Below are 15048 nucleotides of genomic sequence, written 5' to 3' on the forward strand. Positions count from 1 at the left end.
CCCAGAATGTCAATGAGCTCAACCACTGGCTGTCGGCCCTGCGAAAGGCCAGTGCACCCAACCCGGACAAGCTGGCTGCTTGCCACCCCGGGGCCTTCCGCGCACGCTGGACCTGCTGCCTGCACCCGGAGCGCTCAGGTCAGGCCCCGCCCCCACCCTTCTGCGTTGTGCTGAGCAAGCCTGGGGAGGTCGCTCCACCTCTCTGTGCTGTGGTGGGGGAGATACCGTGGGTAGCTGGAGGGAGCTGAGATCCACTAGGCATGTAGGACACTGCCAGGCACTGAGGAGTCCTTTTGAAGGTCCTTTTGAAAGACTCCACTCTGGGCCTTCATTGAGCCTCAGGGGTGAGAGCAAGGAGGCCTTACGGGAGGAGGAGCTGCTCAGATGTGCCCTGGGGAGAGCAGGAGTGAAGCTGGAGACAGAGATGGGGTAGGGAAGGGTTGTAGGAAGATATCAGCAGGGGCCCAGAGGTGACATGGAGAGAGAGGGAGGACTGAAAAGGGGTCTGTGGGATGGATGGAGAGTTCAGGGGGAGAGAGGGCGGCAGAGGCAGATGATCTTGCAGAGAGTGACAGGCTGGAAGAGGGATATTATTTATTTATTTATTTATTTATGGAGGTGTGGGGGATTGAATCTGGGACCCTGGAGCCTCAGACATCAGAGGTGTCTTTGCATAACCATTATGCTGTGTACTCTCCTCCCCCAACCAAGAGGGGTTTTACAGGCCGGAAGGGAGGGGTGGTGGAAGCTTCCGGAAGGGAGGTGGGAGGAGTCGCTGGTGATGCAGTGTCGTCCCCCCACTCCCAGCTCCGGGCTGCAGCCGCACACACTCTGCTGTCACCCTGGGGGACTGGAGTGACCCCCTGGACCCAGATGCAGAGGTCCAGACAGTGTACCGGCAGTTGCTCCTGGGCCGGGACCAGATCAGGTGAGTGTCCCCAGCCTGACCTCCCTCAGGGATTCTCCCTTTCTAGCCCTGGAGTCTGGGGAGGGGCCAGGGCTGAGCACTGTGGAGTGAGCCCACTCGCCCCTCATGGAGGAACTCGACCTCAGCCTCTTCATAGTGGAACTCCAGGGACAGGCCTCAGAGGTGTCCCCACCCTTGGCCTCAGGATCTCTGGCACCTGGTGACAGGTCAGTCCCCGCCCCTTCTGATGGTGAGCTCTGAGGCTGGCCCACTGGTTTCACATCTGGCCTGGCCACACACAGGCTGTGTGATGGGCGAGTGACTTCTCGCCCCTGTGCCTGTTTCCTCACCCAGAGGAGGCATATCTAGCAATAGCATCCCGTGCTTTTGATCCAGTGTCCAGTGCTGTGCTTGCATCTCTGGGTCTTAGTGATCCTTCGTGTAGAGGACTGAATGAGTAGAGGCCATGGATACTTCCTGGTGACAATTAAGTGACTGTGTCCACTAGCAGTGATGATGATGCTTGGGGACCTGTGACATCCCCAGCTTGCCTCTCTTCCCCCTCACATACCAGGATGAAGTTCTTGGAGGACCTCAGCCCTGATGCAGCTCAGGAGGCAGACCCAGGGGGTGACTCTGGCACCCCAGAAGGTAAGGGGTATAGTGGGTCTCCATCCTCTCCAGCACTGGCCCAAACACTCACTGTCCCCTGGGGCTGGGGGGCATGTATGGGCTCAAGAGACACCCAGGCTGAGATCCTGCCCCGATGCTCCCTGGTCTCCCCCCAGGGGCCAGTCCTACTGCCTCTTCTGGGCAGAGAGAAGCAGCTGCCCGCCTGCTGGAGGTACTTGAGGCCCTGGATCGTGCCCATGAAGAGTTCCAGCAGCAGGAAGAGGGGGAGGAAGCCCCAGGGCCCCTCAGACCCTGAGCTGGCAGAGCCAGTGTGGAGGAAGAGAAAGGAGTCCTCTCTGCTCAGCTGCCCCAGGAGTCTCCTGCTGTTAGTCCAGTATCTTTCTGATGCTGTGGGCTCAGAGGCTTCCAGAGAGAGCTGAGCTCCAAGTACCCTAGAACCAGGACACAGAGGAAGCAGTGGCCAACCTTGCACTGAATAAGCTTCGCTCTCTCAGCTTAAGGAACCTGGCCTGTTTGGCTCAGCCTGAGGTGCCTGCTTTACCAGACGGGCCTCTCCCACACTGGCAAGGACAGCTAGGCCCTGAGCTGCAGAGTACAGCTGTGCCTGAATTCCTGACTCTCATGTGACCTCATTGCCTCAAACACTAATGGGTTCAGCCTGTCCTGTGTTCACGTCCACCAATGCCTGTAACCTCACCGATTCCCCTGAATCTCACTTTTCGACAAGGACCCCAGATGTTGGCTTCCAGAATCAGGTGACTTCAGCAAGAAAGGAGTCTCTTGGAGCCAGGATCACCCCCACCCCACACCCCAGCCTCAGTTTACCCACCCTGCATAAAGTGAGGGAGCGAGTCTAGATGTGTGTTTTTCAAACCCAGTTCCTTGGAACTGGCTTGGGAGTTCGGGAGGGATCTTGTAGACTGTGGCCTAAAAACCCACTCCCTGGGATATCTTCTGGGAATGCAGATTCCCGGGAGCCACCCAGACTTGCTGAACCAGCTTCTTGAGGGAGTGTGCAGGCAGGAGTCAGAATTTTAACAATCTTGTCAGGGAATTAAGAGAGCAGGATAACAGGGCTTGGAGGCTTGAGGTGAGCTTTTTTGAGACACAGTCGCAGAGGATAGAAGGGTTGGAAACACCCACTGGCAGAGCTACAAGGGGCACGAGTAGGCTTTGAGTGACTGGTTGAGTTGGGAGGAGGAAGGGTGAGCAGGTGCGGCGCTGTTTCAGAAATCGCCAGCAGAGGTCGCCCAGGGCCGTAGCATCCTGCGCTGAGGGTGATTCTGGGCCCGGTCCTCGCCCTAAAACGGAATTTGGTCCTGACCCTCCCGGAGGAAAGGTGCCCGGGCTCTGAGGCCCCCGGGGGCCGGTCATGGAGTACCCCAGTTTCTTCAGAGGTGCCCAGGGTCTGGAAGCTCCCAGCTTGAGCTTCTCAGACCTGGTCATTGTGGCAAGGAAAAGGCACTTTTCAGTTAGGGGGACCCTCCGCCCCCACCTGCCCAAGTCCGCGGGGCACCCGTCCTGAGGTCACCATTCTGTTGCAAGGTCCCCATTAGGGTGGCCCGAAGGTCCCCAGGGTCAGAGCTACACTCCTTCCCCCACTCCCACGCATATACTCCCACAGGAAAAGCCTGGGTGAGGAGGAGGAGAAAGAGCGTTTATTTCTCCACCCACAGTGGGACTGGTAGGTTTAAATCCTAGCTGCTTCCAGCCGGGCGGCCAATCGGCAGAGGCGGAGCTGGTGAGTTGCCGGGGCAACGGGCCCCTGATTGGCCGCTCTGGTGCTCTCGGGACAGGGAGGGGACTGACTCGTGGCTGTCCAGTCGGTCCCTAGCCGGGCCTCCTAGCAGGCTCCTGGACCAGGAGCTTCCTTGACATGGGGAGGTCTTGACACGGGGAGGGCTTCGGTGGAGAGGAACGGGGACCTTTAAAGATCTGGGGAGATAGGAGGCCTGGGACGGAGAGGAGGAGGGCCCAAAAGGATGAAGAGTCAAGTGCAGAGTAAGACATGAGCTCCATCGGTTTGCAAAACTGCACAGTAATCTGGGGGGAAAGAGGGGTTTGCAGTGGGTGGCAGAGATGGAGGGATGACTGAGCTCCCCAAGTGCCCTCCCCCACCCACAGGGAGCCCCAGAAGTACCCCCACCCCCATGGCCCAGCCTCTGAGGGACACTGAAGACACGGGTGGGAAGTCACACAAGAGGTCACAGGGCATTTTCTGTCTGCCCCCCTCGTCTTCGGGGGGGAGTTGAGGCACGTGGGTGTGCGTGCATGTGTTCATTAGGACACGTATGCTGGATGAAGGGGGTTCCGGGGCTCTCTCTGCAGGCCATCTGGGTCCCCCCCAGCAGCCCAGGGCCACTAGCCAAATCTGTCAGGCTTCAGGCCCTTGAGGAGGGAGGCCGGGAGGGAGGTGGTGCCGGGCACGGGCGAAGCAGGAAGGGAGGTGGGCTGCTGGCCCTCAGGCCTAGGCCATAGCCTCAGACACGCCCTGTGCTGTGAGCTCAGCCAGCACGTTGTCCAAGTAGCTGGCGTCCGGGTAGCCGTGACCCGTGAGGTTGGAGCCGAACTCGGTCTTGTGGTGGATCTCGTTCCATACCACGGTGTCAGACTCGCCGGTGGTGTTGGACGTGCCGATGGTGAAGATGAGTCTCCTCTCCCAGGCCCTGATGAGCAGCCTCAGCACCTGTGGGGTGGTGCCGGGGTGAGGTGCAGGGGCCTGGCCTCAGAGCCTCCTCCTGGACTGACCCCCTGCCCCGGCCTCACCCCAGTAAAAGACCTTTGCATGCCATCTGCCTATTCTGGGGGTGAAGGAGAGGCCTCAAACTGATGGGTTTGGACCATATGTGAGACTGGCATAAATAGTCACTTTGGGGGCCAGGTAGTGGTGCACCCAGTTGAGTGCACATGCTACAATGTGCAAGGACCCAGGTTCAAGACCCTGGTCCCTACTTGCACGGGCGGGGGGGGGGGGGCTTCATTAGCAGTGAAGTAGTGCTGCAAGTATCTCTTTCTCTGTCTTCTCCCATCTGTTTCTGTCTCTATCCAAAATAAATAAGTAAAAATAAAACATTAAAAAAATGTCACTTCGTGACGTCCACAGTCCTGGAGGATTCACACGACTGCTGCCATTTCTGGCTTCTCTTGGGAAACAAAGTCAGAGCAGCTGGTCTGTCACACTGTGCCAGTATAAACCCCAGCTCAGACAGCTCTGGGAGGTGGTGCAGTGGGTCAGGTGTGGGACTCTCAAGTGTGAGGTCCTGAGTTGGATCCCTGGCATTTATGATATGTGCCGGAGCAGTTCTGTGATTCTCTCATTAGTAAGTAATAAAATAGATCTTTATTTAAAAAGAAAACAAACCTAGGGGCCGGGTGGTGGTGCACCTGATAAAGCACACATGTTACAATGTGCAAGGACCCAGGTTCAAGCTCCAGGCCCCCACTTGCAGGTGGAAGCTTCACCAGTGGTGAGGCAGTGCTGCAACTATCTCTCTTTCTCTCTCTTTTTTTTCCCTCTCTCTCCCTTATCAATTTCTCCTTGCCTATCTCTTTATCCAATAAGCAAATATATATACACATGATGTAATAAAACATCTTCTGAGTATGACTTCTAAAAAACAAACAAACAAACAAAAAAAACCCATCAGGCCAGATCAGTGACTGTGTGGATTTGGGCAAGTTGCTTGTCCTCTGAGGCTTTATCCATACAATAGAGTCAGGATCTCAGCAGGGCCTGGCAGGGTTAGGGCTATGGTACAGATAGAAAGGCGAGAGAGTGGGGACACAGGCCCAGGCTGATAGAGTGTGTGTGTGTGTGGGGGCTGCCTGCTCCCACACCCCTGCACCCTCAGGACTGGCACCCACCTTCCGGCCCTTCTCATTGTTGGGCAGATAACAGTAGCGTGGGAAGCCTCTGGCGGTGAATTTCTTGCCTGGGTTGGGGTGCTCAGGGCCCTGTGGGGAGGACAGCAGGGCCTGAGTCACAGTGGGGGGCTCTGGAGGGCTCAGGGGGCCCAGGGCGGGGGCCCACCTGGATGCCAGTGGGGATGTCGTAGACGATGCGGATGGTCTGGGTGTCAGAGAAGCCGGGCAGGGAGTGAGGGATGAGGTGGAACTCCATCTTCCCGGGTGGCTGAGTGCCCGTCTTCTCCCCGTAGATGGCCTTGCAGGTGGGGCACTGCAGGCTGCCATCCTGGCCCAGGAAGGTGGCAGTGAGGTCCATGGGCCCCGGTCGGCCAGCCCCACCCCCTTGCCCATGCCCCCAGCCCACCTTGTTGCCGTTGGAGTACATGGCCACGAGGCACAGCAGGTGGTACATGTGTCCGCAGCGGCCCAGGCGGCCCACCAGCTCTGGCCGCACACCCTTGTGCTGCAGCACGCCCTCGTAGCCGGACGCCATGACCAGACGCTCCATGCAGATGGTGCAGTCCTGGGGGGAAGGGGGACTCAGTGCTGCCCATAGGGGGGCAGGACCCTGGGCCACCAAGGGCAGTGGGCTCCCTCTACCCACTTGGCACAGGGAGTGGGTATCCCCTGGACATGGAATTCAGACACACAGCAGAGGAGGACATGGTTTCAACTGCCCCAACTCCAGAGAGGGGTTGGAAGCACACTGGGGCCTGGGTGGTGGCACACCTGGTTAAGTGCACACATTACCACATGTAAGGACCTGGATTCGAGTCCCATGTCTCCACTTGCAGGGGGGAGGCTTCTTCACAAGCAGTAGTGAAGCAGCGCTGCAGGTGTCTCTCCCTCTTTATCCTCTTTCTCTCTCAATTTAGGTATTATCAGGTTAAATAAATAAAATTAAAAAGATCTTTACAAAATAGCAGGGTCCACATCAGAAGTGGAGGACACACAGTGGTGCACTCAGCAGAGTGCACAAGGACTGGGGTTTAAGGCCCATGTCCTCACCTGCAGGAGGAACTTCACAGGAGGTGAAGCAACGCTGCAGCTCTCTCTCTCTCTCTTAATTTCTGTTTCTATAAATAATAATAATAAGGAAACTAAGACCCAGCACTGCAGATCATCAAGCTGATGTTTGACTATGGAATGAAGGCACTTCTGCTCCCCAGAGGAAGAGGTACAGAGAGTGGCATATGGGGAAGACCAGACCAGGGACACACAGCCCAGGAGGAACTAGTGTAGAGAGAGGTGGGGGGAGGAATCCCCTCTCTGTTCCCCAGGCCCTGCCTCTCTGACCCACTCACCTCATCCGGGGGATTCTTCACTTTCTGCATGTACCTTCGAACCACATCCTCGGGGTTTTTACCTGAGAAGACAGACACAGTAGGATGGTGTGAGGGGACCCAGAGTCTGTCCCCAGGCTTGGCTTGGGGGGGGATCAGGGGTCAGAGTGCTGGCTCAGAAGCTGTAAAGGTGTCCCAGGTTGCATGCACTATGGGGGTGGGCTGCGCTGAGGCCTGGCGTGCAGGGAGATTGGGGTCACCCTGATGGTGGGGTCTGAGAGGCTGGGGTCGGCGTACTCTTTTTGAGGTGCTTCTTCTTGGTCTTGCGGCACACCCCGGGCACCCCCGGCACAGGCCTGACGTCGCTCTTGCTCACGGGCGGCGGGTGCAGGATGGGCTTGGGGGCCCGGGTCAAGCACACAGGCAGGCCGGCTGCACACAGCAGGATTCCAGTCATCCCTGGGGACACGTGGAACAGTCAAGGGACTGGAGTGGTCACAGGCTGCCCAGTGTCCAGCCTGGATTCTGGGCACAACCGGGTGGGCGGGGCAACATCAGAACCACGCCCACTCAACCCTGCCTCCATGTGCATAACCTAATAGCTCCGTGGCTCCACCCACCCAAATCATGATCCAATGATAGGCCTGTTTGCTCTGGGCCCCGCCCACATGGCTCCTAGGACCTCAACACCGTGGTCCAGTGACAGGAGTGCTTGGTCTGAGCCCTGTTCCCCCCCCAGCCCCGCCCCTGTTAACCAAATAGCCCCGCCCACCTCCACTTGGATGATGCATCAACTTATTAGCTTTTTTTTTTTTTTTTAAACTTATTAGCTTCTTTAAGGAGCGGGGCCACAGGACAGCCAATGAGCTAGCCTCTCCTGTGTCTGGTCCTGAGCCTCACCTGCCAGGGCCGGATGGACAGGCCCAGTACCATTTAAGTTCTTCACTGGGAGCGCAGGGACCCTGAGCAGAGAAGAGAAGAGGCTGAGGTGAACTCCAGACCCCACCCACCCGCCACATCAGAAGGTCTGGGAGTCCTGGGCATACTCGGACCCCATTTATTCCTCTGCCAGCCCTCTATTACCGGGGAGGTGTATGAGAGGCCAGACACCCAAACATTAGTGATTCAGCCATCCGGGCACAAACATGAGCATATTCAAGGCACTGAGAAGTTCTGCACAAGGAAATATCAGTGATGTAAATACAGGTTTTCCAAAGACAAAGGCCTCAGAAAATGTTCCCTGCTCCCCCCTTTTGTCCCTCCTCCTACAGAACTCTGACTTTTGGACCCAGGCAAAGTGGCTCCCACATTTCAGCTTCACTGCTAAGCATCTGGGTCGTATGGCTACGAGTCTCTCCCATAAGCCTCTCTTCTCACCTGCAGCATGGGGGAGACACAGCCCTCCCTGGGTATCCTGTGGGGAGCTGGTGCAGCCTCACACATCAGGGAACTTGTTACAGACTGTCATCACCACTGCCATCCTGGCTGGGAGTTTGATTTGCTGAACCTCAGTGCTCTGAGTCAGCAGGACTCTCCTCCACCTTGGAGAAGGGACATGGCAGCAGGGCAGTTGGGAGCTTGGATGGGTCACTCAGCCCTAAGTCCGTTGAGTTTCTGCAAAATGTGACTTCACCTCTCGGGGAGCTGTCTGGGGTTTGTCTTCAAGCAAATTGTACCCTTGGCATGCATGGACACACACACACACACACACACACACACTGCAGGGCAGTGTGCCCCGTCTCAGCTGCCCCACCAAACACATACAACTCAGGAAAAGCAGAGTGTGAACTTGGGGACCCACATTGGCATTTTGTGTGACTCGATGTCACTGAACACAGCTCCTGAGGGCGGTGCAGAAGAAGGCATCTGCTGCAGGAGCCTGAGGATCTGTTGAGGTGTGGAGGGGAGGCGAAATGCTGAGCCTAAGTTTCCCTATTTGTAGAGTCCAAACATACAGCACTCACGGTGCAGGGCTGTGAGTGGAGGGGCCTTGAGCAGCCTGCCAGGATCCAAGAGCTGGGGCTGAGGAGCCACCTGTCTCTCTCTTTAGGGGGTCTGTCATAAACCTGCAGGAAGTTCCTGGGGGTGGCATTGTCTCGCCACACTGGATGGGAAGGCATGAGGGATGAACCTAGAACTTCCCCCACTCCTTGTCCTTGAGATTCTTCTAAGGGGGGTCATACTGCTGAGGCCCTCAACAAAGCTAGCCCCCTCTTTCCTTCCTTTCTGTCTGAGAACAATGCTCCCCCCACCCCATTCCCCAGGACTATCTGAAAGGTGGAGGTGAAAACAATACCCAGTGTGCAGACCACCACTTCTGGTCCTCTACCTATGGCAGACATCACTAATCGATCACAGCAGGCTTAAGTCAAGCAGAACCCTCAGCACAGTCCCCTAGGCAGCCTATGCATAGCTGCTGCCCCAGGCTTATGTCACACTGAAGCCTAGTCTGAGCGTCTTCCCTTGCTGGGGTCCTCACCACCACTACCACACCCAAAGGCTCAGCCTACCCATCACTGCACACCTCTTAGAAGCCTCAGAGCCCTGGCTCACAGAAAGCTGCCTTACTCCTGGCAGAGGCTGCAAGTGGGTTGGGCAGTGGGGCTGCTTTCTATTTACACATCCGTGAGCTGGGGGACAGTCCCCAGCCGCTCCCAGTCTGCACCCTCTGCGAGAACCCCGGGCAGCAGGGTTCCCACAGCACCCCAGCGTGGGAGCCACCAGCCCCCGTTTGATGTGGGGTGTGCTGCTTCCTTCAAACCAGTGAGAACATCCTCTTGACCTGGACAAGCAACCGCTGCCCACAGGCCTCCCGGAAGGGGGGCCAGGCCACACCCCCTGCTCGTCCTTCCTGGGCTGAGGAATCTGCAGGTTCCTTTGCAAAAGGATCTGAACAGAAGTCAGGTCTGGCCAGCCTGGGGCAGCAATGGGCTTCCTATGCCTGCCCCTTGCCCCACACCCCATCAGAATTGTTCCCTAACCCCCTCAGCTGGGGGCTCCTACCTCACTTAGATTAAAGCTTGCCCCCCTTACCCTGCAAGGTTGAGCCAGCATCTGTCCCCTAGACTTGGTTTCCCCTGCATTCACCCCTCACCACTCTGCCCCTGCTGTTCCTCCAGCAGGCCCACATATTCCTACCCCAGGGCCTTTGCACCTGCAGGCCCAGCTCCTGGAAGCATTTCATGAGATGGGCTCATGCCTGGCTCCCTCATGCAGCACTGCTTTCTGCTCCACGGACAGGGAAAGCTCTCCAACACTTGGCTCCAAGAAGCCTCTGTCTTTTAGCCTTGTTTGCACTTTGGGGTGGCAGTGCCTGGTTGGTACAAGTAACATCTGTGTCCTCAGGATCTCACCTCCTACCTGTCAGCCACCCCACCTGCTCACTCTGTTTCATTCCCTTGTCTGATATTCCACAGCACGCAGGGAAACTGAGGCATGGAGAGGCCAAATCAGTTGACACTAATAAGTGGCACCAGGAGCTCAGCCTCAAGCACATTCTTTGGTGCAGTTTGTCACATTAATCGTGTAGATGACCGGGCTGAGGTACAGAGGGGGAGGGAATGCACTGAGGCCGCCTGGTGGGGCCGTGGTGCAGCTGGCACTGGGCTCTGGAGTTTGCATCAGAGGCCAGGGTGACCCCTTCAGGCAGATCTGGAGGACCCTCTGGGGTTAAGCCACTCTTCCAAGCCCTCTGTGCCCTCACTGCCTCTGTCCTGCCCTGGGTGGGTGGTGCCAGGGCTGCCCCCAGGGGCATGACCTGCTGTAGGCAGTCCTCTCTGTCCTGGTCATCACGGGTCTCTCATGGGGCCCATCACAAGCTCCAGACCCCAGGGAAGCAGGAAGCCACACCCACACTCCTTCCAGGGACTTCCTCCTCCTGTCCACACCCACAGTGGCCCCATGCTTGGGTCACATGCTCCGCCCGGTGCTTCCCAGGCCCCTTGGGACACCTGGCAGCTGCCCAGACGCCCCTTGGGTGTCATTTGGGTCCAAGTGGGCGAGAGAGAGAGAGAGAGGGCAGAAGTGAGAGTGTCACATCATGGGGAGAAGGAGGTGGCGCAGCACCGGGGGGGGGGGGGGGCTGAGTCTGCCTCTGTGACCCACCCCACTCCAGCGCCCTCCACCCCTTCCCTGAAGCCCCCACAGTCCTAGGGTGCCCAGCCTGGAGCCAAGTCCCTGCTTTCTTCTGCTCCCAGAAGGTGCCTCCCTGATGGAGTTGGCCCCCCAGGCCTCAAGGGCTGCTTTCTGCAGGCCTGCTCAGGAACCCCCCCCACTTGGCCCAGCGCCCTCTCCCTCAGAGAGGCTGCTAAGCACCTAGGGCCTCAGTTTCCCCTTTGTTAACTGAGACCCCTTAGATCTGGCCCCATCTACTTCTGGAGATTAAAGGGTGAGCCCCCGAGTCATTTTGAAGGTGGCTGGCTATTGGTATTCAGAGGTCTTAGGGGCACAACAGCACCCTCCCCTCTTTTCCCAGTCTGTTTAGTGACCTGTCTGGGGAGGGGAGGGAGAGCCGGTTCCCACAGCCTGGGAGTCCCGTCAGAGAGGAGTGTGTGGTTTGTCCTCTCAGGGAGGGGGGAGGAAGTGCTTCAGGTCTGGGGGTAGGGTGTGGGGGTGTCTGGTTAACCTTGTGGTGAGGCAGCAGCTGACTTACAGCCTCTGCACGCAGGAGCAGGCCAGGAAAAGGGGGGCCAGGGGGCAGGTGGGGACACGGCTGGGCCCAATTTTCCATGTCAAGCCCTTTGGCACTTTGTAAATATTTTGAAAATCGCAGTGGAATACTTGGGACAGAACTGGTGAGGGAAAATGTGGATTCTTGAAAACAGCAATGTGACACCACTGCTCACAAGGCTGGGAGATAGCTCGCCCAGTAGAGTGCACACTTTGCCATGCATGGAGACCTGGGTTCGAGGCCCTAGCCCCCACAGGAGAGCACCATGCTGAGGGAAATGAATGGGGGAACAGTGCTGTAGTGTCTCTCTTCTCTCTGTGTGTCTCTCACTCTCTGTATCCATGGGAAAGTAAAAGGGAAAACTAGGCAGGAGTTCACTGGGAGTGACAAGCATAAAAAAATAATCACCGCATGGGCAAAACCCAGCTTCCCAGAAACTCCTGAGTCACCTGCAGGCTACAAGCCAAAACTCTCACACCAGCCCCCCACACTGACCCCACCCCCAGTTCACACAGAGTAAAAGCCAGTCCTCACCACTGCCTCCAGGCCCCGGAGGACTGGGCCCTTTTCACCTCTGCCCTCTTCACCCTGAGCTGCAATCCCTGCAGCATGCCAGCCACACCACAACCACCTTGAAACGTGCCTCAGGGCCTTTGCACATGCTGCTCCCCTTCATATACCCTACCCCATCTCTGTGTGGTCTATGCTAACCTCATTCAATCTCTACTCAAGGGCTGCATTTTGACTTCTGTGTGTGTGAAGTGACAGCCCACTCAGTGATCCAGCCCCTAGGCTGCCTCTGCTGCAGCTCTGGCTTCTGCCTTGGATACAGGAGGCATCTGCTGTGTCACCAGGGCCCATGCAGTAGTAGTTGCTCAGTAAAACTGGGTTCATAGATCAGGGCACAGATGCATGTGGGCCACACAGGGAGCAGGAAGAAGCAGCTAACTGGGGGGATGATGACAGACAGGGGACTATACTGCCCAGCAGAAAGAGGACATGCAGATGGATAGGGAAGAAACCCAGAGTCCGGGAGAAAGGTGCTAGCCCTGGAGAGGCTCAATTTTCTCCTAGGAAGAATGAGATGGTTTGGCCTTGCTGCCCCAGGCTTAGCATGCTGCCCTGTCCCCTCCCATCCTCTCCTCTTCCTGCATGGGTAGGAACCTGGAGTCTGCCCCCAGAGTCCTGCACGCTGACCTCTTGGGGATAAGGCTAGATTTTTCCACCCCATGTGGCCCAGACAGCCAGCTGGGCCACATGTGCAGGGGGTGGGGGTGGGGGCCAGGGGACACTCTGTCCCCATCTGCTGTGTAATCTTAGGCAAGCAAGACCCCCCTCTCTGCTGCTCTGTCTGCCTCCCCAGCCAGGGTTGAGGTGAGGAAAGGTGGGAGAGCTCTCCCAAGAGTCCAGTGCTCCCCTGCACAGGCATGGTTTGTACACCCGTCAGGCTTGCTGAGCTGGTGTGGTGAGCAGTGATGGTTTTGACAGATGGGGAAACTGAGGCCTGGAAGGGGTCGCCCAGTCTAAGGTGCCTGGTCAGGAATGGGCGGTGGCATGGACCCTGGGGCTGTCTGGGCCCTGAGTGGGAGAGATGTAGGGTGAGAGGGTGGGGAGAGAGAGAGTCATGGGGGCAAAAGGGAAAGGAAACTGAGGAAGACCAACAGAGAGACAGACGGATAGACAGACAGGAGTTTGAAAGAGAGGCCCGAGGCTGAACTCTGCTCCAAGTGGGATGGTCTCCCCCAGAGCCCACGTGTTGAAGTTCTGACGGGGACAGGGGTCCCCAGAAAGAGGACACCTGAGCCTGCAGGCCAGAGAGAAGATCGTGTGCCCGGGGCAGAACCCAGGCCTCACACCTCACCCTCACAGGCCTAGCAGCCGTGAGGGAACACATTTGCTGGTGAAGCTCACAGAAGGCCTCTGCCAGGGCATCAGGAGGGTGGCTGGAGAAGGCGGGCACAGGCCTGGCATCCAGGCTGGAGAGCATGGAATGGCCCTGAGGGCCTGGGTCATGGGAAGGACAGGCTGTGTGCACCAGACCCCCAGGCCCCACCCCCTCTTTCACAAGCTGCACTGGGCAGGGCACCTTCAGCCTGAGGAGCAGGGGTGCCTGCCCTGGCCCCACTTCCTCCCACCCCCTAGAAGCAGGTACCTCTGTTTGCACCCCCTCCCTCCACTCTAAGCCTGGGGTAGTTTGAACTAGGGGCTCCTTGAAGGTGAGAGTTGAGGGGACGAGGCCTGGACACAGGTTTGTGTGCTGAGGGAGGAGGTGTTCAGAGTTGAGACGGGGCAGGGAGCTGGTGGCTGAGGAGGGATGGCCGGCCCTTTGCAGATGAATGTCTGAACTCAGAGAGGGACAGGGACAGTCCCCCCCCACGTGGAGTCCAGAGCCTGCTGGAGCCACCATCCCCATCCACCCCTATACCTGCAGTACCCGCAATCCCTCAGCCTTCTTATCTTCAGCCCTTTCCGGAACGCTCCAGGCCCTTCAAACTCAAGCAGAGTGGCACATGATGTTCTGTCGGGATGGACTGTCTAGATTTGGCCACCTCCTCAGAGAGACCTCCCGGAGACTCTGTGCTCTCCCAGCTACTCCATCCTGACCACCACCTCCCATGCTGCCCCCCCCCCCACTTTCTCCCTGGCTTTGTGTCTGTCTCCCTGGACATTTAACTCTGTCCAAGCCATTCCCAGCCTGCTCTGAAATAGAGGTTTCACACTTCTCCTCAGTAATCAGATATTCAGGTCACTTGGCCAACACATGCAGCTCCCGGGAACATTCTGCCCATTTCTGTGTGTGATATCTCCTATCCTATCCTATCCTATCCTATCCTATCCTATCCTATCCTATCCTATCCTATCCTATCCTATCCTATCCTATCCTATCCTTTGTCCAGCTTATTTATTTGTTCATTTATTTTACCCCCCCCCTTTTTTTTACCAGAGCAATAATCAGCTCTGGCTTATAGGGGTGTGGGGGATTGAACCTGGGACTTGAGAGTCTCAGACATGAAAATCTCTTTGCAAACCATTATGCTATACCCCAACCATATCCTATCCTATCCTATCCTTTCCTATCCTATGTTTTGAGAACATTTTGGTCATAACTCTGACTTCAGCATCCATTGAAGGGCTACAACAATGCAGCTCCAGAGAGAAGGTTCTAGAACTCTTCCTGTAGTGGTCTCTGAAGCTTTCCTGGTTCTGTTGCCCCTGCATCACCAGGCTGGTCACTTGGGGGCCTCCATGTCCACTTTTCTTCTTTCTTTTTCTCTCTCAAAAAATATTTTTTACTTTATTTATTTTGGATAGAGACAGGAATTAAGATGGAAGGGGGAGATCGAGACAAGGGAGAGAGACACCCACAGCCCTACACCACTCATGAACTCCCTGCCCCACAGGTGCAGACTGGGGCCTTGAACCCAGGTTCTTGACAATTGTACCATGTGTGCTGCTGGGTGCACCACCACCCAGCCCCCCATGGTCACGGTTCCTTTTCACAAGAAGCCTGGAGGAAAGGGCATGGGGACAGGGAAGGGGAGGCAGGTAGGTGACAGCGGCTGCAGCCCTTCCTGTGGGAAGTTCCAGCTCCCCCTCTCCCGTCATGGAAGTGACTGATCAACTATCTCCATGTGTAGGGCTGTGTGGGG

The 15048-nt window shown here is 57.0% G+C and overlaps 2 protein-coding genes across 7 annotated transcripts in view; one reads left to right on the forward strand and one right to left on the reverse strand.

The window, feature by feature from the left end:
* Positions 1 to 2396, forward strand: part of RASAL1 (RAS protein activator like 1) — a 31172-nt gene extending 28776 nt beyond the window's left edge. For all 3 annotated transcript variants that reach the window (XM_060193045.1, XM_007529432.3, XM_060193046.1), the window contains 4 exons: positions 6 to 138; positions 808 to 928; positions 1482 to 1558; positions 1696 to 2396. In XM_060193045.1, coding sequence (XP_060049028.1) covers positions 6 to 138; positions 808 to 928; positions 1482 to 1558; positions 1696 to 1835 — 471 coding nt within the window. In that variant the 3' untranslated portion in view covers positions 1836 to 2396. The remainder of the gene's footprint in view (positions 1 to 5; positions 139 to 807; positions 929 to 1481; positions 1559 to 1695) is intronic.
* A 780-nt stretch (positions 2397 to 3176) lies between these two features.
* The window catches only part of DTX1 (deltex E3 ubiquitin ligase 1), a 31501-nt gene continuing 19629 nt past the window's right edge, over positions 3177 to 15048 (reverse strand). For 3 of the 4 annotated variants that reach the window (XM_060193049.1, XM_060193047.1, XM_060193048.1), the window contains exons 4-9: positions 7630 to 7691; positions 7027 to 7188; positions 6751 to 6812; positions 5571 to 5969; positions 5405 to 5494; positions 3177 to 4226 (exon numbers count right to left, since the gene is read on the reverse strand). In XM_060193049.1, the coding sequence (XP_060049032.1) occupies positions 4008 to 4226; positions 5405 to 5494; positions 5571 to 5969; positions 6751 to 6812; positions 7027 to 7188; positions 7630 to 7691 (994 nt within the window). In that variant the 3' untranslated portion in view covers positions 3177 to 4007. The remainder of the gene's footprint in view (positions 4227 to 5404; positions 5495 to 5570; positions 5970 to 6750; positions 6813 to 7026; positions 7189 to 7629; positions 7692 to 15048) is intronic. The other variant, XM_007528847.3, reaches the window with a different exon arrangement.

The sequence above is a fragment of the Erinaceus europaeus genome, chromosome 6 (genome assembly GCF_950295315.1).
Source record: "Erinaceus europaeus chromosome 6, mEriEur2.1, whole genome shotgun sequence".
NCBI classification, from domain to species: Eukaryota; Metazoa; Chordata; class Mammalia; order Eulipotyphla; family Erinaceidae; genus Erinaceus; species Erinaceus europaeus.